This window comes from Macaca mulatta, chromosome 9 (genome assembly GCF_049350105.2).
Source record: "Macaca mulatta isolate MMU2019108-1 chromosome 9, T2T-MMU8v2.0, whole genome shotgun sequence".
In the NCBI taxonomy this organism is placed as follows: Eukaryota; Metazoa; Chordata; class Mammalia; order Primates; family Cercopithecidae; genus Macaca; species Macaca mulatta.
The window spans coordinates 57402182-57428325 of record NC_133414.1 but is presented as its reverse complement, the minus strand read 5'-3'; the positions used below and the strand labels follow the sequence as shown (position 1 = coordinate 57428325).

Below are 26144 nucleotides of genomic sequence, written 5' to 3'. Positions count from 1 at the left end.
TTGTTTTGTAGCCATAGAAGTGTTTGAGAACTTTACTGACCTAGGTAAGGTCATAATTGTCCTGTAATGCTGCACACCAGCAGACACTCTCTTAACTGATGGCAATCTCCAGGAAGCCTAGGTGCCTCAGAATTCCATTGCATCGTCACTGGAACTCCCAGCGCACACTCTAGGACACCTCCAAAAGGGTGTCCCCAACACACATCTCTAAGACACACCCAAAACAACACTCTGCACTTGGGTTTACTGAAGTGTTTATTGAACGAGATCTGACAGCTCTGACGTCACATTTTGTGGTTTGCTTCTTGCGACCTGGCCATCCAGCTCTGCTGACTGGGGCTCTGAGGACAGAGCTATTCCGATGCACAAGAACGTCAGAGGCTGGTCATGTCTGTGCCATGAGGGTGTCTGTGGCCATCGCATTCTCCTTCCATGGATGATGGGAAAGACGCCTGGCACCTCTGCACTTAGGCTGTTTCCATGCACAGGGGCCTGCCTGAGACACCCGACCCATCAACCATGGGGCACCATCCTTGCCTACCACCTACCTATACCCATATCCCATATTGTTCACTCTTTTCTGACTGTGGACAGTCAGGTCCTGAGGTCCTGCCTTGATGGCAGCTGAAGAAGCAGCTCTGCCGCTCTCACCATCAAGGGCTTGCCGGAATGTCTTGATTAGCCATTTGTCATTTGACTGGCGAGACCTGGGCTACTGCAGGAAGAGCTTATCTGCTTATCAGGAACACCTGCCGCATGTAGGCCCCAAACTGATACTAGCTTCTTGTTGGCCATTATTTTCATACCTTTGTCAAATAACCCGTAGGGAACATTGAAATGTGTGAAAGCACAAACCCAAGTTTCTCATTAGACCATAGAGCATGTGCTCTAAGGTTCATTCTACAGAGCTTGGCATTAGTCCCCACAGGGACTGGGAAGCCACAGGACTCTTCCTCCTGACTGCTCCCTCACTGCGGTTGCCACGAAGAATGGTGTGTCTGCTCTTCCTGGCAACAGCCTCATGGACCCAACAGCAATTTTTAGAAGTAAAGCCTATATTGCAAATCCTCTACAGATTTACAAAGGAATATCTGACTCAGATGTCTTTGTTCCTTCTGGGTTAACTGTCACTTCTGTGGTCCCATGGCAGAGAACTTGCCTGCCTGTCCACCTTCCTCCTGTCCTCCCATTTTTCCTCCTCTTCCTCCCCACTCACTTCCTTCCATTTTGAAGAAATTTATATTTATCACCTAATCTGCTACCAGACATCTAAACATGGCACTGCCACTTCTCTGTGCTGTGCCACCCCCGGGCAGCCTCTGTGGTCCTGCACACAGCAGGCACTGCCTTCTGGGCCCTGGCAGTCACTGCTTTCAGTTTGCATCATCAACTTGGAATCTTGGAAAGGCCATGTGGTAAGGAGGCTGGAAACCCCCAGCCATGTTTCTGGAATGAGCTTTGCTCATCTGGCCTGGCTTTCCCACAGTCAGCACAGCGCGGCATTGTTTCCCTGAGCAGCTCAGCCCCAGCCCTGGAGCATGCAGAGAATGCGGCCCACGGCCCGACTGCTCCCACCAGAGTCCTGCAGTCTCCCCTCCCGACCCTGAGCAGTCTCGGTTGGTCAAGACCCATGGCCACCTTCTCCTGCCTTAGAGATGCTTAAGTTGCTGACACTTCCCTGGGCCTTCAGAGATGGGTGGATCACGGGTTCCTCACTGAGTGCTGGGCCCTGGATCAGGAGTAAGAAAAGGCCAGAGGTTTTTGCTGGGCAGACATCCTCTGTCCTTTCTGGGCTGAGGCAATGGCACCTGCAGCCTCGTGCGCAGTGGGAGTGATGGTCTCGTTGGGGAAGCATGTGTTTCCCCACCTGTGGCCAGGAGGAAGGAGCTTGTGCTGGCTTGAGGTGGCATGAGCCTTGTTTGTGCCTCCCTCGAGGCCTCTGCAGAAACGCTGGCCAGTCACACCTCCTGATGGCCTCAGGGGCCCAGCCAGCGTGGGGGTGTCTGTTTACCCCTTGAAAAGCTGACCTGAGAAGACCCTGAAACTCCAGGGAGGGCCATTGAGCTAGGTAGACCCCTCACTGAGTGTCCTCCAGGCTGGAGCAAGAATAGGCACTTAGAACAGGCCAGTGCCTGTAAGAGATGACAGGAAGACTGGGGCCTGGGGAGGGGGAATGATGGGTGTCGTGTCAGAGGTGGTCTCCTCTTCTGGCTCACTGTCCCCATCATCCAGACCTTCGGCGAGGGAGGGGACGATGCGGACCACGTTGTCTTCAAAATGCACCTGCTTCTTTTTGGCCAGGGAGTCGGCTGGCTCCAGGCTCAGCTCCATCAGTGTGTTGGGGGGCTGGAGAGCACTGGGCTTCTTGGTCCCCTTCAGGATACTCTTCATGTGGATGAAGAGGGAGCTGGGCCCCTCCTTGAGGGCCCCATGGAAGGTGTAGGTTTGCTCTGTGTCCCCAGAGCCGGTAGTGCTCACGGCGCTGCTGGAGGGGTCTGTGTACTGCTCTGGGGAGGCCAGCACTTCGGGGACAGCTTTCCTCTTCTTCCGCTTGCTCAGAAGGAAGTAGGCCAGGCCGGTGACGATGAGCATGGAGCCTGGAAAAGAGCCAGAGATCAGGACATTAGATGAGTTGCGGAGAAAATCCAGAGCCCTTGAGAGCATGTTGTGCAGCAGGACTCCTGTAACCCTGCGCTGTGTGGCCACACACAGGCCCCTGTGGCCCTGGCTCTCTGGCCTGGCTTGTCCTCACACCCCACATCAGATTTGGAGGTCCACCTGGAGGCTGGGACGGGGATGCTAAATGGCAGGAAGGATGGGGGTTCCGCTTTTCAACATGGTCTCCCTGGAGGGCTGGCTTCCCTGTATTGTACACGGGTTCATGAGGAGGGGGCACAGTTTTCACAGACAGGGAGCAGAGAGAAGGACACTAGCAGAAGAAGTCGTGGATGAAACTGAAGAGGTGGGAGCAAGAAATTCTGGATTCTGCGATCAGAAAGCAGGCTGGCCAGTGGTGTGCACTTGGTGAGGTGGAAGTGGATGAGGGTATGAAGATTTTCTGGGATCCCACCCTGAAGTGCCTTTCAACCCAGGCTGAGGAGTTTGGACCTGAATGGGTAGGCACTGAGGAGATTCGGAAGGGTTTGGGCAGGGAAGTGGCCATGTCACACCCTTGGGAAACGCAGACCACACACGGTCAGTGGGAGGAAAGGCGAGGTCCCCTTTGCGGTTCCACTTCTGGACGGCTCTGTGAAGGAAGGATGCACTTCTTGGGACATTCCTGCCATCTGATCGGCATGGAGGATGTCTGGCACTCCTGTGATTCCTCATGCCCACCCTCTAGGTTAGAGAGGGCAGTAGGGCAGGTAAGGGCCCTGGAGCCACCACTGGAGCTAGACTTTGAGGGGCTCAGCCCCTCCTGCTCGGAGCCCACCTGTGCTGGGGCTGCATATCTCTACCCCCATGTTCTTACCTGGGATGGTCACGTGCCAGACCAGGACAGGGTGGAGGAAGCAGGCCACCGACAGCAGCAGGTAGGCCAGGAACTTCTGGAAGCAGCCTAGCCAGTGAGCCTTCTCCCTTACTCTGTCTGCCAGGGATCCTGGTTGACACCTGGTGAGAGGGAGCCCAGGTTAGCAGAATGTGTCCCAGGAAAACTTCAGCAAGACTGGATGCCATGGAGTCTGGGCCGGGCCCTGCTGTGGGCATGCTCTGCAGTGGGCCCTGGCTGAACAGGAGGCCCCAGCAGTCCTTGGTGTGGGTTCCACAATGAGTGGACTTGCCTGAGTCTATCGAGAGGGTCCACACGTTTTTGAAAGGCTCCCCAGCCCTGTCTTTCTGGTCGAGGGGGAAGCAAGTTAAATGCTCTCAGGATGCTGCATGAGTTAGTGAGGAAGAGAGCTGGAGGCTCAGGGCTCACTGGGAAGTCTGCACCAATGCAGAGAAAGTGTGCAGGTCGGGAGCCACCTGGCTGGGGCAGTTATGCCTGTAGTGCACTGCACAAGAGGCCTGGCCAGGTGAGTGAGCAGGCTGGAATCCAGCTGTGCCTTATTCACCCAGCCTTGCCTAGGCACAGGACAGTGTCGGCCCAAAAGGGCTTCTTTCCTAACTGTATACACGGGGACCACACATAGCCCTGGCAGAAGCCTGATGTTGAGTAGCTTCCTTCAGGGATGCTGCCTCCAGGTTTCACAGGCGGCAAGTGCCTGCCTTTAGACCCAGCGCCTTCATCCTCTGAATTGGCCTAGAGCTGGGGCTCTACACAGGCGCATCCTGCCTCTCTAGCTTTGAGAGAGTGCTCAGCTGTCCAGGTGGCCCAAAGCATTGCTTTCTTATGCTCAGCAGGCTGGACTGCCATGGCTCACTGGTGCCCCCTGGTGCCCATTCCTGTGTGTGTATGGTGGGGGGGTGCGGTGGAGTCCATCCAGGGTCCATTCCTCCCCAGCCTTCTCCCCAGCTGAAGTTTCAAGCACACCTTGGCAATGGAATTCAGCAGAAAGGGGGAAAGCTTTCTGCCTTAGGGCTGGTGAGCCTGAGAGGCAGCTAGTGGCCTTGCAAGGTGCTGGGACAGCTGGATCTGAAGACTGACTCTCTCACTGACCACCCAGAGACCAGTGTCTAGGTTCTGAGAGCCGCAGTCCTTGGTCTCACCGATGACAGCTTCCACATACTGAGTGTAGGCTGGGAAGCAGCAAGGGCCTCACGAGATCCTGCAGGGTCTGCACTCCTGCCCCACGGAGGGGTGTAGAGACGTACCGCCCCTGACTTGCCCCCAGGCCCTAGGAAGAGACAGAGCCAGTTCCCAAACCCAGGTCTGCTCACTCCCAGCTGGGCCTTCTGAAGGGTCCTCATCCTGTGGCAGATGGCTCAGACACTGGGGCCCAGTGACTGGCTGCTCCTGGTGAGGGGGAGCTGGACTTTTCTGGGGATTCTGAGCAAGGATAGGCCCCGAATGAATGTGTCGGTTGGTTCTCTTGGTTGGGACCATGGCAAAGAAGGCAATGGAGCCCATGGGCCTGCGCCCACCTCCAGGCCAGGCTGGCTGTACTTCGGTGGGGGGATCCTGTCCACGGTGGCTTCAGGAGCAGAACATTCCCTGGTTGCGGGTTCTTGGGTGGAGACATCTGTGGTGTCTGGGGCTGGGGTGAACAGTGGAGGGTCTTTCTGGAGACTACTTACTGGAAGCAGATGGCCAACAGCTGAGCCACAAAGTAGGCCCCTTCGCATATGGAGACAGCGGCTCCTGTAAACCTGCAGGTGAAGACAGGTGAGAGGGAGGCTGGCGCCTCTGTCCTCCTTCACTTTCCTGAGGGCTGTCTTCTCACACGTGGCCTCCTGACATCACATCTACAGCCAGTGGACTGACCTGGATTCCCCCAGACAACATTCACCAGGGGCTATCTCCAGGCCATGGCCTGTTCCGTACTGGGCCATGTTGGGGAGAGGTGGGGTCTGGGGTTCGGAGATGGGTGGGGAGGGCACCGTGGCCAGCAGGTGACATGGCCTTCACCTGGTACCCTGTGTGACACTGGCAGGCACATCCTTCTACCTGCTGGTCACCAGGATGGACACCCACTGCCTGTGTTCCAGCCTTAAAGCTGGACCTGTTCCTAACCCTTTCCTTCATCCTTTCCATATTGTCCAAACAGTAACCAGGAGCTGTTGATTACATTCCTTCAATACCTTCCGAATCGCTTCTATTCTCTGACCTCATGGGCATTGCCTGGGTTTAGGCCCTGCCTCCTGGACCCCTGCACCAGCTCCACTTACCCACTTACCCCAGCCCTGTCTCCTGCTCCTCCACTATGTCACTCTGGGCTGCGCGACACCTGAATCTGATCATGTTCCTCCTGATACAGAATGCCTCAAAGGCTACTCATGCTCCCAGTGTGATCCAGGGATCCTGCAATCAGCATCTCCTGAAGAATGTGTAGAATTCATGGCTCCCAGGCTGCTCTTGGACTCACATTAGAATCATTGGAATGGGAATATGTACTTGCAGAGGGTCTCACTGCCTATCCTCCATGTTCCCTTGACAACTCAAGAAGCTATCAGGTGCCACAGGGCTTTTGCACAAGTGAGCTCTTCCTGGAAGGCCTTCCCCTTCCCTCTCCAGTCTGTCTGGTGACCTCCTCTTACTTCTCCACGTGGTACCATATGACCAGAGCCACCAGTCTGTGAACTCCCAGGGGGCGTTCCCTGTCTAATTCTTCTGTACAGCCCAGGCTCACAGTGGGTTGGGTTTACTGGGCTCCATTAATGGGCATTGCAATGAATGAAGGAATGAAAGTAGATAGTGTTGTGCAGAAGGTGGCTCGGGGCCAGGGTTTCCTCAGAGCCATGGGTGTTTCTACCAATCTAGAAACACTCTGTGATTCTAGATTGTATGATCACAGGTGAGAGGTGTGACCTTTCTGTGTCTCAGTTTCCTCAGCTGTAAACTGGGGTTATTATAGTGCATCAACAGTAAAACTGTTCTAAGAATTAAACGATATTTGTAAAGCACTTAGGACCATGCTTGGCACACAGTAATTATATCAAGTCTTGTTATCATTTCTCTCTCCATGTGATTATTTACATCATTTAGTGATCTCTACTCCTCTCACTCTCTATGCCTCCCAGTGTCTCACTCTCTATGCCTCCCAAGTTACCCCTTGGTTTTAAAATGGTAATCACTAACATTTATGTAATGATTGCTATGGGCCAGGCATAGTTCTAAAGGCCTTACAAATATCAACTCATTTAGTCCTTGCGACAATTTTATAATAAACACTACAATTACTGTCAGTTTACAGATGAGGAAAGTAAGGCACAGAGAAGTGTGCCGCATCACCGACGGCCCCTTATCAGCAGCAGGGGAAAGATCAGAACTCAGCACTCAGGCTCCAGAGCTTGTGTGCCTAGCAGGCCCATCAATACATGTGCTTCGCAAAACAATTTCCACTGACTTTTCCTACACCCTGGGACAAAGGGATATATCAAGGCTTGGGGAATAAAGGAACCCATTCAGACTTCCTGTCTGGTGCTACTGAGTGGCAGGGAGGGACAGACAGGGCAGGCAGTGCGTGCTGATCCTGCAGATGTTAGAGAGCAGGACACAGCGAGGGGCAGGGGACCCCAGGCTGGACTGGACCACCCAGAGACCACATGGGTATAGGGTCCCTTCAAAACAGAGACAGAACAGGTTTCTGGGCAGAAGGCAGCCTACATTCATCTGCCATGGCCTGACCAGAGAATTAGGTACTCACTGGAGAGGAGGAAGGCCCACCTGCTTCTGGATCCCAGGGCAATGGTGCACAGCGGCCAGGGACAGGGTCAGTTAGACATGGAGGGTGTTCAGAACAAGGAGAAGTCACTGCCAGCCAGCAGGGGCTCCAGGCTCAGGGCACAATGGCCAGGGCGGAATGCCAGGAAGGAGTGTCAGGCATTGGGCAGGTAGAAATGGGTGGAAGGTACTTGGGCACCCAACGGAATGAGTGAAGCCGGGAGGCGAGGTCATGCTGGTGAGTTTGAAAGAGTCAGAAGCTCCGGGCTGTACATGAGTGGCAAGAAGTGAGGCAGAGGCCAAAAGATGGCACAGGGTGTGGACCAGAGGTGGTGGGAGCCCTTGAAGGCTGTCAGAGAGATTTGTGTGTCTAGAAGACAGTGTGGAAATGGGCTTGGAGGGTGGCCTGCATCTAGGAGATGGCAGGTGTGAGCCCCCAAACACAGCAAGGGGCCTGCTCTCAGGCAGGAGGGTGGAGACTGCTAAGAACATAGGTCAGCTGCCACCTGAAGGTGGAGGCAGATCCTGAGGAGGGAGGGGAGTGGAGGTCACAGCCTGGTGGACCCTGTAGGCAGAACCAGACATTTGTGGGGCAGCCTGGCAAATTGTTATCTATTGCTTCTCAGCTCAGTAAGTTCTTCAGGATTTGTGGGGCTAGAACACACAGTCTTCCTATCTCATTAGGAAGAAACTGCTGGAAGCCCCTCAGAATGGGGCTGCAGAGATGCTGTGGCAGAGACCCAGGTTCTTCTAACCCCCTGGGACACCATTGCACAGGGGTCACCTTCCTGTCGGGGCACAATTTACAGAGGTAGCTGGTGGTGGAGAAGAAAGGACATTGTCTGGGAAACAAAAGGGTCTTGGGTTCGAATCTGAATCCTGCTGCTCATGAGCTTGGTGATGTGGGCTAACCTGCTTACTCCTTCTGAATTTTCTCATCTGTAAAACTAGGCTGATAAATGTGTAGGTGCATAGATGGATGGATAGGCAGGTGGATGGATAGATGAGTGGCTGGCTGGATGAATTGGAAGATGGATGGATAAATGGGTGGGTGGATGGGTAAATGGGTGTGTATATGTATGTATGCATGTATGGGTAGATGGATGGATGGGTGGATGGATAAATAGATGGGTGGGTGAATAGATGGATAGGTGAGTGGATGGGTAGATGGATAGATGGTTGGGTGGATGGATGGAGGAATGGATGGATGGATGGGCAAGTGGATGAAGAGGTGGGAGCATAGATGGATAGGTAGTTGGATGGATGGGTAGATGGCTGGATAGATGGATGAATGGATGGGTGGATGGATGAATAGATTGGTGGGTGAATGGATGGATGGGTGGGTTGATGAATGGATGGGCAGATAGATGGATAGATGGGCAGCTGGCTGGATGAATTGGTGGATGGATGGGTGGGTAGAAAGGATAATTCATTGATTTATGGGATGGTCTGCACAAACCAGGAGCTATTCTAAAGCCCCCCTTGACTCCCTTCACCCCTGAGATAGGATGGAATTAGCATGGGAAGGGGACTGCTCCATCCATTCCATCCTTCTGCATAGACAGATGTAGGGTGAGTTGAGCAGAACTTACAGGTCAAAAGTGGCACATGCACACATACTCACAGCAGATAGAAAGCCAGGCTTTTGAACTGGCCCTGGAGGAAGGTCTCAGTGCCCACGCCGATCAACACTAAGGGGCAAGAGAAGAAGGAAGAGTGGGCCTGGAGCTCTACACTACAGCACTGCCCTGTTGGGGGTACCTTGGCTCTGGAGTGAGTCTTCTTCCCAGGGACTAAGAGCCAAGGTAGGTTCTTCTCTTCATGACACAGGCAGCTATGACCAGCAAGGTGCAAGAGAGCAGGAAGCCTCCTGGATTGGTCCCTGGAACTCCAGGCAGAGGCCCAGAGGTCTTCTGATTAAGCTTCCCCAGAGCAGCCACCCTTAGTGCCCCCAGCGACTGCCCACACTAATGTGCCACCAGCCCCTTTGGTTCACAGCTGTTCTCTGCCACGTGCTGGGGCCCACCCCAGTGTGTGCTGTGTGTCTGGCTTCAGTGCTTAGCCATGGATGGGCCCTGCCCCAGCCCTGTTCTCTTGCTTGGGTCACTGGTTGCTGTTGTGTGGCCTTGGTCTTGCTTGCTGAGGGGTGGCTGAAGGTCACACTCATTGCTCATTTCTTTGGACCCAGTGCTGACTAAACCCCTGGGCTTTCGCCCTGACAAGGAAATGTTGCTCAGCCTCAGCTCTCCTCCTCCCCTTTTGTGGCAGTTGGTGATGACCTTCCATTTGTCCTGGGTGAATTTCATCTCGGACCTGCCTTTCCAGACTTGCTGTCTCTGGGTGCTCTCCTCACAGGGATTTGCTGGCTCCCATGGCTTCCCGCAACCAGCACAGCACTGACCCTTGGAGTCCCTGACAGAAACATTCCAGGGGCAGTGCATCGGCCTGCTGAGCAGACATCTTTTTGTCCCTAACTGATTACACTATTGGGCACCCTGTTTCTCTCTGGGCTCTGATGATGGCCCTGCTGTGTGCTGGAGTGTGGCTTCATCCTCTCTTCCTCCCAGTCAAAGATGGTGGGCTGGGTTGTCGTCCCTGGCAACCTGGGGGTGGCCCCTCCTCCCTGCTGCTCATGGGGCTGCTTCCTGGCTTCTGATGCTTCCTCTCTTCCCTGGCAGAGACATTGTGTGGGCTTCCATCCCCTGGTGTCTCAAGCTGAAGGGCGCTTCATCCAATGGTGAAACGCCCCTCCCAGAGAGCAGGGAAGAGCCTTGCACTGAAGCGACCAGCACTCCACTCCTCGATTCCAGGGGTAGGGGGTGGGAGGGGTGATGGTGGAGATATGGGGCGGGGGAAAGGGGACAGAGTACTTGGATCTAGGCAGGCGAGAAGAGGTGGTCATATTTTCTGAGTGATGGATGGAGGGCTCTGGGGCTCCGCTGTGCTTCATGGGCGACTGCCCACACTAACCTGCCACCAGCCCCTTGGTTCACAGGAGGTGGACACTGAGTCTCCCACCCTCTCCAGGTTCCAGCTACCCTGCTGGCTCACCTGGGGCAAGGATGGATGATGCTAGCGGGCCACATACCCCTGCAGTGTCAGCCTAACTGAAGGGTCCAAACTTACAGAGCACTTCAGAGCTTCCACACCATGGTGCACACATCCTGGCCCTTCCAGCAGGCCCGTGGCACAGGAGTCCCACTCTCTTCATTTTACAGAGGAGGACAGTGAGGCTCAGTGGCCTGTGTAGTTCACTCAAGGATACATGCTGGAAAGTGAGGGCCTAGAGACCAGATGGAGGCAGCCAGTTCTAGGTGGTGCACAGTTTCCTGCTATCCGCTGCCTGCCAGCATGTGCTTGTGCGTGTGTGGACACGTGTGTATGTGTGTGGGTAGGCTTTTGAGCGCACATATGTGTGAGTGTATGTGTGAGTGTGTGAGTGTATATGTATATGTGAGTATATATGTGACTGTGTGAGTGTATGTGTGTGTACATGTGTGTGTATGTGAGTGCATGTGTGTGAATGTATGTGTGAATGTGAGTGTATGTGAGTATATATGTGCGTGTGTGTGAATGTGTGTGAGTGTATGTGAGTGTATGCATGTGAATGTGCATGTGTGAATATGTGAGTATACGTGTGTCGTGCAGGCAAATGGCCACTTATATGGTTTTCACCATGTCCTGTTCTCAGCACCCAGTATTCATTTGCTTTTTGAATCATTGCAGCAGTCCTATGAGAAGGTACTCTTGTTATCCCCACTTTACATAGAGGAAACTGAGGCACACAGAATGTAAGTCAAACCAACCAACCAACTACGGATGGAGGCCCAGGTCAGATCCTGAGTTTCGGTCTCTCATTTTCCAGTTCATAGCACAGTCACCCAATCTCTCTGAGTCTGTTCCTCATCATCCCTCCTGCACACAGTGGTCATGAGCTAACTGATACCAAGCATGTCACGGGTGCTCAGTGAATCACTGGATGGGGAAGAAGTGCTTGCTGCCCTGGGCCCGGGAAGGGGTGTTCGACTCAGCGCTGATGTCTGCTTTGCGCACTCTGTAGGGCAGGTGTGGGATCCACTCACGTGGCATGTCATGTTGGCCAATTTGCAGGGGCTAGTGGCAGACGACCAGCAGATGGCAGGAAAGGGTCTTGGGAACTCAGCTTCTTCCCTGATCTGCACCCATTTAGCATGTGGAGAGCTATTTTGATGCTTTTGTTTTGTACTCTTTAGACAAACAAGGGGTCAGCGGTCAGAGGGGCATTTGAGGAACACTGTAGAAACAGTGCTGGTTTGCATTAAAAAAATATCAAAAAATGGCAACAGAGAAATGAGAGCTGGATGGAAATTCCAGTTCTGTGTGTTATTACACACAAGTGATAAGTACGTAATTCATCCAAGCTGTGTTTTCTCATCTGTGGAAGCAGCAGAATAAGTTATAACTCAGAGTAATTGCTTGGATTGGAGAAAATTGCTTGGATTGGAGTCTGAAATGCACGGCTTAGTGCCTGATAGATGTCAGGTGATCAATGCAAAGAGGCGACTCCTTCCCCCCAACTTGGCCCTGGCAGCTTTCCCAGTATCCAGTCAGTCACTTTGTACTAAGGAGCATGGGGTCACTCCCACAAGCTCCCTCCCAACCATAGTCAGCCGGATTCTGCGTGTCGAGACTGAGGGATGCCAGTTGGCGGGAGGAGGAGAGTGTGGGGAGCCAGGAGTATGGCTCCTCAATGTACGCAAGGTGGAAGGGGATCAGTGGGGCGCTCGTGGGAGGCTGTAAAGACCTTTGATATCCAGGCCAGGGGGTCACTGCTTTCTGCTCAATCCTCCCACTTGTAGGGTGCGTGTTCCTGGATGCAGAGCATGCCAGGTTGAGACAACATGGACTCACACTGAGTCCTTCCTCTGTCCTCCGCTCTGTTTGCCTCTGGTCTTGATGTTCAGGCCGCTCTGCTGGGAGCGACAGGCGCACTCTCCGTGGGGGTCGGCTCCTGGCCACTTCTCCTAGGCCCACCTGGTCTTCTGTGGCTACTGGTTGGGCCAGGCACCAGGCTCACGGCTGGGGTAGGCTTAGTCCAGCGGGAGAGATGTGATGTGGACTGAGAAAACTGCATTTAGCGAGGGCAGTGACCCAGGCTGGACGAGGGACTCACCCAGGAGCTCTGGGGCCAGACAGGAGGGGCCGCCCATGGGACTATCAAGGAAGATGAATAAAGATGAAGGCAGAGTGGACTAGAAAAGCCGCAGGAATGGACCTGTGCAGATGGAGGGGCCAGGCGTTGCAGGGGGTGGGAGCCCCTAACAGCAGAAGCAGGGACACCGTCGGGGGCAATGGGCAGTGCATGTGGATCAAGGCGACTGCAGGGTTCTTAAATATTGGGCTCTACAGCGTGAGCAGAAGGGACTCAGGTTTAGACTGGTATTTCAGAAAGCTCCCTGACCCCGGGCAGACGGTGAGAGACTTCGGTGATATTTGGTGGTGGCTGAGGGACAGAGACAAGCTCCAGGTGCTCCTGGTCACCTCCTCTCCCAGCACACGGTATCTGCTAGTTTCTTTGTTGACTTGGGCTTGAAGCAGTGTTCTGGCTGTGGCTCCTGATGGTGTGGTGCAGGTGGCTTTCTTGTTCAGTGGCACAGCAGGGCGCTTGGCATAGCGGCTCAGGAGAGTGGAGGGTCTGTTCTGTCTGGGGACCCAGAGAAGGAGGTTTCCCAGGCATAAAGCAGAAGGCATGCCCTGCCCTTGCATGTCAATGTTTGGGCTTTATCCGGGCAGTGGGGGGCAGAGGTGTGGGCTGGCCAGGAGGTGTCTGGGATTGGAAGCTTCCTGGGCATGTCAGCCCTGTTGCCTCTCACCCAGGTGCCACCACACACCATATAGACAGTAGGCCCTCTCCGTACGTCTTGTTTCATCTGCACATCTCCCAAGTGGCAACTGCCAACCCTAAAGTCTCCCAGTTTTCTCAGCGATGTGCTGGCTGCCATCTCTCAGGAAAGTTGGCTAAGAATGATTTTGCTGTGAAGACGCGCCTGCTAATCCCTGAGGAGTGAGACTGACATTGTGAGGAAGCCTAAGCCAGCCTTGTAGAGAGACTTCTAAAAAGAGAGAGGGAGAAATGACAGCGAGAGAGAGAAATAGAGAAAGGAAGCGAAAGAGAGAGAGAGAGAGAAAGGGAGAAAGAGAGAGGCACAACAGCCCCAGCTGGTCGTGGGATGTGGATCAAATGATGGAAGAAGTTATCTTTGACATTCTGGCACCAGCAGATGTGACACAGACTGGAAGTGATGTACCCAGACCACAATCAGAACCAAAGCACCAGATGAGCCACCTCAGCCACGTGAGCCATGCCAGCCACCCTGTGACTCCACCTGTGGCCCCAGTCATCATGGAGCAGAGATGAGCCGCCTCCACCGCGTTCTGCCAGAATTCCCAAGCCACAATGTTTTGAGCATACTCAAATGATTGTAGTCTTACATCACTACGTTTTAGAGTGGGTTGTTGTGCAGCCAAACACAGGTAACTGGAAAAGCAGTTTATTCTGTCATCTAGCCACCTGAGGTTTTTGGCGTGGAAGTCACTGTGTCTGGTCTGACTTCTTAGGAGTAAACATTATATTCTGACTCCTCAGGAGGAAGCATTTCTGGGTCCTACAGCACCTGCCCCACAGCCTTGGAGATTCAGACTCCAAGGAATAGGGGTGGTGTCTGGGGACTTCCACTGGGTCATGGAATCCTATTGGGGGTTTTATATCTTAAGACTTCATAGAGGATCTGTGGAGGAGAACACTGTATCATCTAAAGCAGGTCCCTCCCACAGTTGCATTTTGCAGACATTCCCAGTAGAAAAAGTGAAGAAAGCAAGAAGTGAGATTCCTTGCTGTAGGAATTTTGTGAACTGTATCCAACACTCACCCCAGACAGCCACATTGGGCCTGGCTGTGGAAGCCCCTAGCCTGGTGTGCTGACTAGACTGTACTGGGAACAAAATATTTTGGAAGGTATCACAGTTCCACATGACACAAATATAGGACTCTAAAGTGTTTTCACTCAGGGCCTGGAGTTCCCCAAAAGTTTTTTTTCCAGGGGACTAGTCTCCAGAATTGGCAGGAGGTGAACATGAAATGTGGCCTGAAATTCAGTGTGGGCTTGAATGAAGGATGGGATTGGCACAGGTAAGAAGGAGCTCCTCTCCGGTCTCCTGAGCGTCTGTTCCCAGAGACTGCATAGGTGGGCCCCCGCCCTCTCAAAGGCCTCACTTCAACCCACGGATGAGGGTGGCCCAATCCTTGTTTTGTGGAATTGGACCTTAGGTTTCTGCCAGGTTTCCAGACTTAGGCGGGGCTCTCTGTTAAACACAAAGAAATTATGGCACCCAGAGAACTAGGACCAGGGTGGGCCCAGAAAGACACCAGGGCTCAAAATTAAGGAGTCACGCCTCCTAAAATTACAGAGGTGCTCGTTCATTAAGGAGGTGTTCTCCCTAAAACTAAAACGGTATTTGCCATTAAATTAAGGAGGTATTCTAAAATGAAGGAGGTGCTCCTCTTAAAATAAAGGGGGTACTTATTGTAAAATTAAGGAGGCCCTCATTGTAATTTAATGTGGCCCTCACTCTAAGCCCAAGGCAGCACTCCCTCCCTCAGGGGCAGTGTAGGCCCTTCCCTGGCCCTGACAGTGGTATCCTGCCCTGGCCCTGGCATCCAGAAATTTGGGTGGCCCAGGGTCTGAGGGCTTCTAGCTCCTTGTGGAATTTGGCCTGCGCTCTGGCCTTCCATCCTTCTCACAGGGCAGTGAGGCTTGTGTCTTGGAAACTCTGCCTTCACAGGATGCTAGTCCAATGTGGAAGTGGTTGGCCTGAATTAGCAATTCACTGGAAAAGATACCCCTGGGGCATTGCCCGGATCTGGGACCAGGGACTGAAGAGCTGATCTTCGGATTAGCAGATCAATAATCAGAAGCTAATCAATGGAGACAAACAATGGCACAAAGGCCCTGCTACCCCCAGAATCAGAGCCTCATGACACCAAATTCTCTGCAAGAAGGAATCACCCTGAGACTTGCTTCAATCTGGCTGTGCTGTCTTTCCTGCCCAGATGGAGGGGCACGGAAGCACTGAACAGCACTGCTTGACACGGCCATTAGTGGCATTTGACTCCTTCCATCCCTCCCTGTTATCCCACCTCAGGCTCCCCAGCTACTCTCACCCCAGCCCCACAGAGGTACCTTATGCCCACTCCAGCACAGCTCACCCCACACCTCTGTCTCACTCCCTGCACGATCCCAGGAGGTACCTTGCATTGCACCTTGATGGAGCCATTCATGGACAAGCCTGGCCTCTCTCATTTCATTAGCTCCTTCCCTCCAGTCTCTGTCCCTCCTGTCTGGGCCAGATCCAACCTTGGTACAATAATTTTCTTCTCTCAGGGGCCAGGGCTTGCTTCTGTGTTGCTTTTCTGAGCTGTTTATTGTAGTTCAGGCTTAGCAGAGATCAGAGATCCTGGGCCAAGAACCTGTGGTGCAGCCCCGGGCAAGGCAGCCACTGTGTGAATATCCTTATCATCCTAGAGCTCTGGTCTCAGCATGGGTGGATGAAAGCTAGGAGGGGGCTGCACCGGAGCAGAAAGAATACGGGGTCTGCATCAGAAAAGCCGAGTCCTGCATCCTCAGGAAAGTGATTAACTCTCTGGTCTGCATCTTCTTCTGGAAAATGGGGAAAATAAAAACATGCAAAATGGTGCCCACCGCTGCTCAGTCTAAGTAAATGAGAGTGCTGCACAAATGCAGACGATGGCTAGGAAAGCTATTTAAGAGGCAGGCGGTTCCCATCAGTATTCTCCAGGGAAAGGAGAGGGTTTATTCTCATCCTTTGCTTCCATTAACACACTTGTGGTTTTTTTGTGTGTATCCAAAAAGCTCTTCCCTGTGCACCAATGTTGTTTGTTGTTCACTAATTTACTTTGAGGTCCCTTCTCAAAGCCCAATTGGGATATAAGTGACCCAAACTCCCATCTATCTCCACATCTCTTGTGTTAGCCCTCCATAACCCTGCTAGGGTTCCCACGGGGCTCAGGCCAGCATGTTCCTGAGGCTGGGGCCATCTGTGGGGCTGCCGACTGAGGGGATATTCTCCTGGCCTCAGGCTGCTGCTGCTCTTGCCATAGGGCTGACCTCATGGTCCACTGTTGCTTATCCGTTCTGACTCCATGGGTTGAATTGTGACATATGTCTTGCATTCATTGTGATGCCCTTGGTGGCAACATGGGATGTTTCACAGTCATCAGAGGCCATACTAACTGGGTTTTTGTATCAGGCAGTGACCTTGCACTGGATGCCCTGGGCATTGGATGAGAATTTTGTACTCACCGTTGCTGAGGGCAGCCTCAGAGCCCACCATGTATATTTATTGCTTCCCTTCATTCTCATCTCCTGCTGGACTCAGGATCTCCAAGGACATCTCAGGGAAAGATGCTCCAGGCTGATGACAATGGGCAGGAGAGGTGGTCACCGCCAGGGTAGAGATGAAAAGCTAGATTTGTACCATTTCCAAGATGGAGTTGCTGGAGCCGGTTGCTGTGAATTCACTGGGACAGTAAGTAGTAGCCACAGGCTTCTTAGCTCAGAAGTTGTAGTAAACGGTAAGCATGGTGGGGAGGTTTACCTGCGTGTGGAGATCAGTTCAGCTGACATACATGAGCCAGGGTTCGGAGACAGTGTGGGAAAAGGGAAGGATTTCATGGTAGATATTTCTGGACATTCAGTTGGAAGAGACCTCAGATTGAGCTCGTATTGAAACTGTACAGCAATTTGGGGGAGAACTGATGTCTTAACGATATTGAGCCTTCTGACCCATCAACAAGATAAATCTCCATTCATTTAGATTTTCTTTATTATCTCTCAGCAATGTTTTCTAGTTTCTGGTGTAGTTTGTTTTACATCTTTTGTCAGATTTATCCCTAAATATTTCAGATTTTTGATGCTATTATAAATTGTATTTTTAAAGATCTCATTTTCTAATTGTTTGTTGCTAATATATGGAAATACAGTTGATTATTATATATTGAGCTTGTCTACTGCAATGTTGCTATTCCCTCCATTAGCTCAAGTAGCTTTTGGGGTAGATTCTATTAGATTTTCTATAGATGATAATGTCATCTGTGAATACAATTTTTCTTTTTCCTCGACAACCTGTATGCATTTTGTTTCTGTTTCTAGCACTGGCTAGAACCTCCAGTACAATGCTGGCTGGATGTGGTAGAGTGAACACGCTTGCCTTGTTCCTAATCTTAGGAGAAGGCACCTGGCCTTTTACATTTAAGTAGATATATGTTTTCTGTAATGACCTTTTAAGGTTGAGGGAGTTTCCTTCTGTTACTAGTTTGCTGAGGATAGTTTTATTTTAATCATAAAAAAAGTTGTATTTTATTTAAAACTTTGTGTTTATGTAAATGATAATATGGCTTTTCTTTTTTAGTTTTTAAATATGATGTCTTGGTCCATTTCGGCTGCTATAACCAAATCCTATATACTGGGTGACTTATAGATAACAGAAATTTATTTCCTACAGTTCTGGAGGCTGGTATGTGCAAGATCAAGGTGCTGGCGGATTTGGTGTCTGAGGGACCCCTTTCTTGTAGAAAACTGTCTTCTCACTACTACTGCACATTGTATGGTAGAAGGGCCTAGGGAACTCTCTCGGGTCTCTTTTGTAAGGGCACTATTTCCATTCAGAGAAGGCCCCACCTCCCAATACAATCATCTTGGGTGTTAAGATTTCCACATGTGAATTTGGCTGGGGGTGGGGGGGACACAAACATTTAGTCCATATCACATGGTAAGTTGCATTGATTGATTTTTCAAATATTAAAACAAGCTTGTATTTCAGAGATGAACTTCACTTGGTTATGATATATTATTCTTTCAATATATTTGTATTTGTTAAAACTTTGCTTAGAATTTTTGCATCTATGTTGATGAAGAATATTAATCTATAATTTTCTTGTAATATCTTTGTCTAGTTTTGGTATTCACATAAATACTAATTTTATAGAATGAATTGAGAAGTATTCCCTCCTTTCAAATTTCTGGAAGAGTTTGTGTGGAATAGATATTATTTATTCCTTAAGTGTTGGTAGAGTTCACCTGTGAGGCCATCTGGGCTGATACCCCACTCTTTGGTGATGAGGAAGGACTCTGCAGACCCACGTGGTTCATTGGCAGTATTGAGGATAGAGTCTCCCATGTAGAATAGCATCTCCCTTGTAAAGACTCTGATATGATTTGGCTGTGTTCCCACCCAAATCTCATTTTGAATTCCCACCTGTTGTGGGAGGGACCAGTGGGAGGTAATCGAATCATGGGGGCAAGTTTTTCACATGCTATTCTCATGATAGTGAATAAGTCTCAAGAGAGTTGATGGTTTTAAAAAGCGGAATTCCCCTGCACAAGCTCTCTCTCTTTGCCTCCTACCATCCATGTAAGACGTGACTTGCTCCTCCTGGCCTTCCACCATGATTGTGAGGCTTCCCCAGTCACACGGAACTCTAAGTCCAATTAAACCTTTTTCTTTCGTAAATTGCTCAGTCTTGGGTGTGTCTTTATCAGCAGCATGAAAACAAACTTATACGGGCCCACAGGATAAATTTCTTCTAGGTCTCAATGTCAGGGAGAACCGAGGTATTCACTTCCTATTCCTTCTCAGTGTTTAGGTAGAATGCATCTGCTCATTCATCCACATGACAGGTTTCCAGAAAGCATTGTCCATGTCCCCTTGTTCTCTGTCCATTCCACACACACCAGGCTTCTTCATCTGAACATTACCTGGCCTCCTGGGGGGCTTCCTGAGCCCCTTCTCCACAGTGTCAGCCACTTATGTCAGACAACATTTCTTTTTGTTCACAGCCCTCCTCAGAAGGCTGAATAGAACCCAGGACAATCTTGAAAGAGCTGTCATCCCATGAAAAATAAAACAGGGCTGCCATCTTTCTTCTGGTTGGCTTACTATATGTGGTGTAGAAATAGCCAAGTTCTTATGGGCTGATCTTCACAACCCAAGCTCAGAATGTGATGAGAAATGTTTCCCAGCATAATACCCTTTACAGTGTAGCCCCTTCCTCCTTCCAGCCTCATGGGTCACATACTGCTTTGCTCCTTTCCTCAGACTTTCCTACTTCTTCCATCTTACAAAAGGAGCCGATAACTCATGCTATGCAGTTCCATGCCCTGCACGTTCCTCTAAAATTAGCCTATGTTGAGTGAGAATCTATGTGCCAGGCAGCTTGCTACTTTAGCCATTGTTTCATTGAGTCTTCACAACTCCAGAGGGTAGATACAGTGGTTGTCCCAGGACACAGACCCATCTCCCAAACACTACGCTGTGGTGCTTGGTGCTCGGATGTGCATTTACTAGTTTGCTTCTCTGTCTGGCCTATGTGCTCCCACAGGGCGAGGTCTTGCCATCCTAATCCAAGTGTCTACACTGCATGACTGAGGACTCAGCAACAGTTTGCCGAGTAAAAGAAACCTAATTGAAGTTTCAGATTTCTTGTTATAAAGCTAGAAGCAAGGCACAGGCACAAACTTGTGAAGAAAGAAATGTTTGAACCAAATCCTATTGCGTGTCGGTGGTAGGTAGGGGGAACAGAGGGAGGCAGATTCCATTTACTCGTGGAGCCAATTGTAACAGAAGAGGAAAACAGTCAATATTCACTTGGAAGGTCTGAAAACGCAATGTGGGCTCGCTTGGGTGATAAATCACCTGCGAGGCATTGGAGTGCGTGACCCTTTCTTCAACGGCAGGAAGTGGTCATGGGGATATACATGTAAGAGGGGTGAAATTAGCATGGAGGGCCCAAGATGGTCGCTTCAGAAGCATTCGTTTTCCTGAAGGCTTTGAACAGGGCTAAGGTCAACTATGCATTTGCTGTATCCTTTAAAATATAATGAGAACGGCTGGGTTTTAAACACTTCTTTTCTCTTAATTTATTTTAATAAGCCAATGCTCTAACTGTGTGGAAAGTATGGGAGCAGTTGAAAATGTGGCCACATCTATTATATAGAGAAACAGGTTAATGGGTCAAAACCTGGAACAAAACAAAACCCCTCAGTGATCCCAGGCTGTTCCCAAGCACTCAATTTGTGAGAAACAGTATGTCAGCCTGACAAGCAGAGTTCACTCAGGATGGCTCTGCCTCCATCCCCCTCATGTCCCTGCTGGCTCTGCTATGCCCTTTGCTTTGGAGCTGCCATAGCACAGTCCTGTGTTTGAGCAGAGTGGAGTTCCAACACCAGATCTCTGTCTCCTGGCCATGTGAGCTCTGCCAGGCTACCTCAGTGTTCTGAGCTTCAGTTTCTTCATTTGTAAAATGGGACTGAGCCCAGCACTCCAGCCTCACAGGCATTTGTGGGGCTGGAGCGAGACAATGACCATAATGCATGCAGTCAACCCTGCACCTCTGGACCCATCAAGGCAAGCCCTACCGTGATAGTTCCCTCTGGAAATGTGTGCAGATCTCTCTGTCCCCAGATGGGGTCCAGAAGCAGGTTTGGCTAGAGAAGGTCATGGTGGTGCTGGTTAAAGCATCTTGGGACAGAGAATGGACAGGTGCAATGAATATCGGTGTCTTGAGATTTAGGAAGTGTTTGGTGACCCTTGACTATGTGCTTCAGTGTACATGTGTCCTCACCATGACCCCACCTGCCTGATCAGAACTGGCCAAGGGCAGGAGCATGAGGGTAGAGGACGGGCAGTTCTGATCAGGCCTTTCTTGCTCTGCTCTGTGTGTTTTTCATCCTGCATCTTGGGATCATCAAAATACTACGAGACATGCTTTTAAATCCTGATTTAGGTGGAGGAAATAGCAATTAGGAGTGGGGTCTCAGGAGCAGACCATCATCAAGTGGAACTTTGTCTTCTTACTTCCTGGTGTGAGACCCTGAGCAAGATTCTTCACCCCATCAGGCCTCAGTTTCCCTTCCTGTACAGTGGGTATGAGGATGAACATGATGATGCTTCCAAGGACAGGAGGATGCAATGAGATACTGCATTTAAAATATGTAGTGCAAAGCTTGGGCTTTGAGTATTATGTGAATACACACTCAAATAATCATGTTCATTCTCAGCAATCCCTGCTCTGGGCAGAGGCTGGAAGAGTGAAATTCAGCCCTGGAGATGGGGCAGTGGGGCCCCAAGCTGGAGCCTCTTTGCTCTGAGGGAAATTGGGAGGCCTTGCTCAAGCAGGCAGAGACATTTTCTGAGCAAGCCTGTTTTGGGGAAGCCCACGCACATCTGTGTGTGAGGACACAGCCTGGAGGGAGGCCTTTCTCTACGAGGCGGGGCCCGGGGACATGCCTCCCTTTCCTTCTATGCCCAGCCTGGACAGCCTGAGAGGTGCACCCTCTGCCCCACACAGGGGGCTCTTCCCATTCTCGTCCTGGCCACCTTGGCAGGAACTGGGGAGTGGTGAGGGAGTTATTCACGATTCCCCTGAGGTTAAAGGGTAAGAGGATGGCGGAAGTTCTAAGGGAAGCCAACCCTGCCTTCCTAGCCTGCAATCGGGACCAATGCTGTGGGATTGGTCCTTTCTCATCTCACAGAGGAGGAGCGCCCTGGACCGCTGTGCTCCAGGCTCAGTTAAACCTATTTCCCAGGCCCCCTTTCCTGCCATTTGGTCTGTACTGAGAACCTGTCACAGGGCTAAGCCTACTTTGAGGCCTGAGTCTTGCACTCAGGACACCTTTACCCTGTCTGCAGTGGACGCAGGGAGAATTTGCTTTGAGGGATGGACAGGCAGAAGCCCCGGCATCCACACAGGGGGATGTGGAGTGCTCACAGCCTGTGTGCCATTTCCCAGCTGGGTCTGCTTCCATGGGCAGCAGTGGATGCCGCGTCTCAGCAACTGAGGCACTTAGACATCACACTGGTGCATGCATGCACATGGACGCACGTGCGCCTGCCCCCCACCCCCGCATCCCGAGCCAGGGAGGTGATGCAAATGAGCCCGGTGTAAACAATGCGAGAGTGGTCTGTGATGTCCTGGAAACCACATGGAAGGAATTTTCAGAGGGAACGAATTTTCTAATTTTAGAAACACTTCCACCCAGGTGCTACTACCCGAGGCCTGCTTATCCCCATTTGGTGGTGGCAATGATGCGTCTGTGCTCTAGGACCCCTCATGATGTGGGGCTGGACACTGAGGTGGGGCAAGAATGGCCTGCGGGACTTCGAGGAATCCTAAGGAGGCATCATCCGAAGGCTGTGGCTTCATCCACAGTCATAGGGCCTTGACATGCTGGCAGAAGCACCCACCAGGTACCCTCAGTGCTTTTGACAGCCCTGATCCTGTCTGCAGGGGGTCCAGGGAGGAGGCTGCTAATGAGAGGTTGTAGCCTCTTAGCAGCTGCCTGGTCCCTGCAGCTGACACTGTGAGTACCCTTGAGTCACATGTCTTCCTAGCTTTTAAGAAATCCGCACTCCCTACCTCCCTAGGGTTTCTGCAAAGTGAGGCCCTCTATTTCCAGTCTTATTTCCTGTCTAGCAGCAGTGCCCTTGTAAATGAAGCCTGGAGTTCTCAACAGAGGATTTCAACAAAAAAGAGGCTTAGGAGAATAAGGAATTTGCAAATCTTGTGTACTGGAAATAGACCAGGAGTTCAGTGATGCTGGAAGAAACTCGAGATTTGCCCAAGAACACCAAACCCCTCTCTCTAGTTTCCCATTCACTCCCAGCACTCTAGAAAGCCCAAGCAAGATCATTTGAAAGCCTGGCCATTAGAAGGGAACTCATGGCCTATTTTTAGTCTGCATCTCCTATCAAAACCAAGAGGGAGGCCCATTCTCAGCATAACAGCAGTCCCCTGTACGGAGATAAAGGCTGTGGTTAAGACGAGCACTATACGCGCGTGCACGTGTGTGTGTGTGTGTGTGCGTGTGTATGTGTGTGTCTGTGTGGGTGTGTGCGTGTGCGCGCGCGCATGCACATGGGAGTGTCAAGGGCCGCAGACTCTTCCATTGACTGAGATAAATCAGACTGTTAAACTGTCTCTAGCTAATCCATTAGAAGGATAGGTACATACATCTTAGAACAGCCTCTCGACAGGAGGTGGGCCTCAGCTCTGGGTGAAGTGTGGCTAGGGAAACTGTGGGATTCTTGGCATTTTACAGATTTCGAAACCAAAGTCTAGAGGGAGCAGGGTGGACTCAGATCAACAGATATGGAAACCTATTTAGGGTGGCCTTCCTTTCCCCAGGATGGCTTGTTTGCTTGTTGGGGATCTTGGCCATCATTCCCTTCTGTGTAGATGACAACGTGATTCTGAAAGTGGCTGGATCTGGCTCCTCCATCAGCGCCTCCACTCAGAGTCTCAGCAGAGCTCTGGCCTTTGTGAAAGTTGAAGGACCAGGGTTCCGGGCTGGCTGTCTCTCTGACATGCAGCATGACCTTGGGCAAGGTCACCACTCGCATTTGAGCTCAGGTGCTCCATCCTATAGCAGGAGGGGTGGGGTTAAACCATCCAGCAGCCCTTCATGATCTGACTCACGGCCTAGATGCTGGAAGAGCCTACTGGTCAGCTCATGGCTGAACCCAGCCCAGTGCTCCTGAAATGACCCAGCTTCCCATTGAGCTCTGGAGTGTGTCATGGGGGCTTCTGCTGAGAGGGTTTCATCTTCAGTTCCACTTAGCCATGCTCAGTTCCTGCATCCTTAACCTGTCTGAACACGTGGCCAGCAGGTCCAGCATCTCCGTCATACAGATCAGAAAGTGCAGCCGCCGAGGGGGCAGGGGCTCCCCAAGGTCAGGCAAGTGACTGGGCTGGGGCAGGAACCAGCACTGCGTGATTTTGACCTAGGAGAACTTTCCCATTTGGCAAGACCCGTGGGTAAGCTTTTGCCCAGTGGTGGGGAAGGGCTTTGATAGGGGATGTGTCTCCTCTCTGTCCCCAGGGGACAATGTGGCTCAGAGTTAAGGGCTCAGAGTGCTGCCCGTTCACTTCCCCAATACAGATCCTGGCCCTGTAGGGGGCATGGGGCTAAGGGTCAGGCCTGCCCTGGGGAAGTGAGCAGGCAGGGCTCAGGATGGTGGCTGTGGGCTCTGCTCTAACAATCTGCCCTCCTGGCCAGTTGAGCAGCCCTGTGATTCTGCTGGGTGAGGGAGGGGAGCCCAGCATCTCTGGGAAGCATCTCTGCTGCTAAGACCACAGTTGACTCCTGCAGCCAGACCTCAGACGGGAGTCTGGGTTCCTACAGGGTGTTCTGTTAACAGGGTCCAGCATGGGCCCGAGGGAAGCCTGTGATCTCCATGTCCAGCCTAGCTCAGGCTGTCCCCACTGGGCAGAGCTGCTCATGACTGGGAATTCTCTCTCCATGAGGTAGGGCTATGGTTTGAGTAAAGCAGGATGAGCTCAGCTGACCTTTTGTAGCTGCACAGCGAGGCCCAGCCCTTTCACCTTCTGTCTCCACCTCCATCTCATGACAACTCTCTGAGTAGGTGGGGTAGACCCCTGGAATCATTTTGCAGATGAGGATCTTGAGGCTTCCCAAGGTCATAGGGAGGGTGAGTTGCCAAGCAAAGATCCAGCACCCAGCCCTCTGGCCCCTGGCCTGAGGCTCACCCCACTGCACCTGCTGCTGCTCTACAGAGCAGTGTTTCTGGGGGTCTTGGGAAAAAAATTGAAGCACAGAAGTGGCCAGATGTGCCTGCTGTCTTTCGGCCACCTCCCACCCCTCAGGCAGCCCTATCTGCCGTGCCAGTGTGCAAGGATCAGCAGCCAGGAGGCGGGGTCTTACCTGCAGCAGTGGTAATGCCCAGGAGCCGGCAGGTGTATTCCAGCCCAGTCCAGAACACCTGGAGCTTCATGGTGCTGGGGGTGAGGACAAAGTCCCGGCAGGGTGGGCAGCAAAGTCTCCGGCCCTGAGATGCTCCTGAACACCCTTGTGCAGGTAGGAGGCTGTGGCTGCTGGCTCGGGGCCCCTGCACACCGGGGCCCTGCCTTCCCAAACCAGTCCTGGCCACTGCAGCCTGGCCGAGGTGTGAATAGGGCTCACCTTCCCGGCTCAGCCCGTGCCCTTGCCGGGGACTCAGCTTAATCATTACCTTGGAAGAATGCTCCCGCTGCTCACACAACCCCAGCCTGGGCTGGAGCCGCTCAGCCCCAGCGCAGCCCAGCCGTCTGAGATCGGCGATTAGGGCTGGGCTGGAGGCAGCCTGGAGCTGGCAATTAACCATTTCTGGCTGGGAGGAGGGAGCCAAGGAGTAGGCCAGGCCCTTTCTTACCAGGCCATGCCTAGGAAGTCACACCTGGATTTCACACTTGCTGGGGGTCTGGAGCGTCAGGCTCTGGAGGGGACAGTGCTCTTGCAGGTCTGTGCTTGTGTGCATGAGGGAGAGAGGAGTATGTCTTTAAATCACCAGTAGAAACAACTTTTGGAATGAGTTCCAAGCTTCATTCTTCTGCATATAGGTGGATTAGGAAGCTTTTCAAGTTTGTCCCAGATTTGGACTCTGACTAGACATACTTAGCTCAGGCCCCCCCATGCAGAGGCCTTCCTTCCTCATTAACATGCATCTCAACATGGGATGTTGGAAATCATTTTGGTTCTTTGCTTTGCGAGGGGAGTTGCTATGTCAATAATTAACTGGGTGACCTTGGGGAAACCCAAAGGCATCTGTGAGCCTTGGTAACTTTTGGAGAAAATAAATGTGAGGTTTTGGCTGAATTGGTGTTTTTCAAAGTACTTGGAGTGTCCTTGTAGCTGTTTCAGGGAGCCCAGCCTTTACACTTGGCCAGTGGGGGGCTTTCACTCATTCTTAATTTACTAATGGATATGCTGGATTGAATGGTATTAAGATTCATTAATCTTATTATGAATGGTATTACCTCTCAGGTGTT

The 26144-nt window shown here is 51.7% G+C and overlaps 1 protein-coding gene across 1 annotated transcript; it reads right to left on the bottom strand.

The window, feature by feature from the left end:
* Nucleotides 1–237: 237 nt before the first annotated feature.
* On the bottom strand, nucleotides 238–25632 carry TMEM72 (transmembrane protein 72). The gene is made up of 5 exons (XM_015146914.3): nucleotides 25042–25632; nucleotides 8889–8955; nucleotides 5179–5250; nucleotides 3473–3612; nucleotides 238–2597 (listed from the first exon to the last, which is right to left on the bottom strand). Exons 1-5 carry the CDS (start codon nucleotides 25478–25480, stop codon nucleotides 2116–2118), a joined length of 1200 nt encoding a protein of 399 aa, XP_015002400.3. The 5' UTR covers nucleotides 25481–25632; the 3' UTR covers nucleotides 238–2115.
* Nucleotides 25633–26144: the final 512 nt, after the last annotated feature.

Bases quoted from the DNA above. Each gene is read 5' to 3' on its own strand.
- TMEM72 (XM_015146914.3), bottom strand. From the start codon at position 25,480: ATGGTTAATTGCCAGCTCCAGGCTGCCTCCAGCCCAGCCCTAATCGCC. The intron at 8,956-25,041 runs GTAAGACCCCGC...CTTGCCCCTTAG, and splicing joins GGGCATTACCACTGCTGCAG to TGTTGATCGGCGTGGGCACT. The intron at 2,598-3,472 runs GTAAGAACATGG...GCTCTTTTCCAG, and splicing joins CTGGCACGTGACCATCCCAG to GCTCCATGCTCATCGTCACC.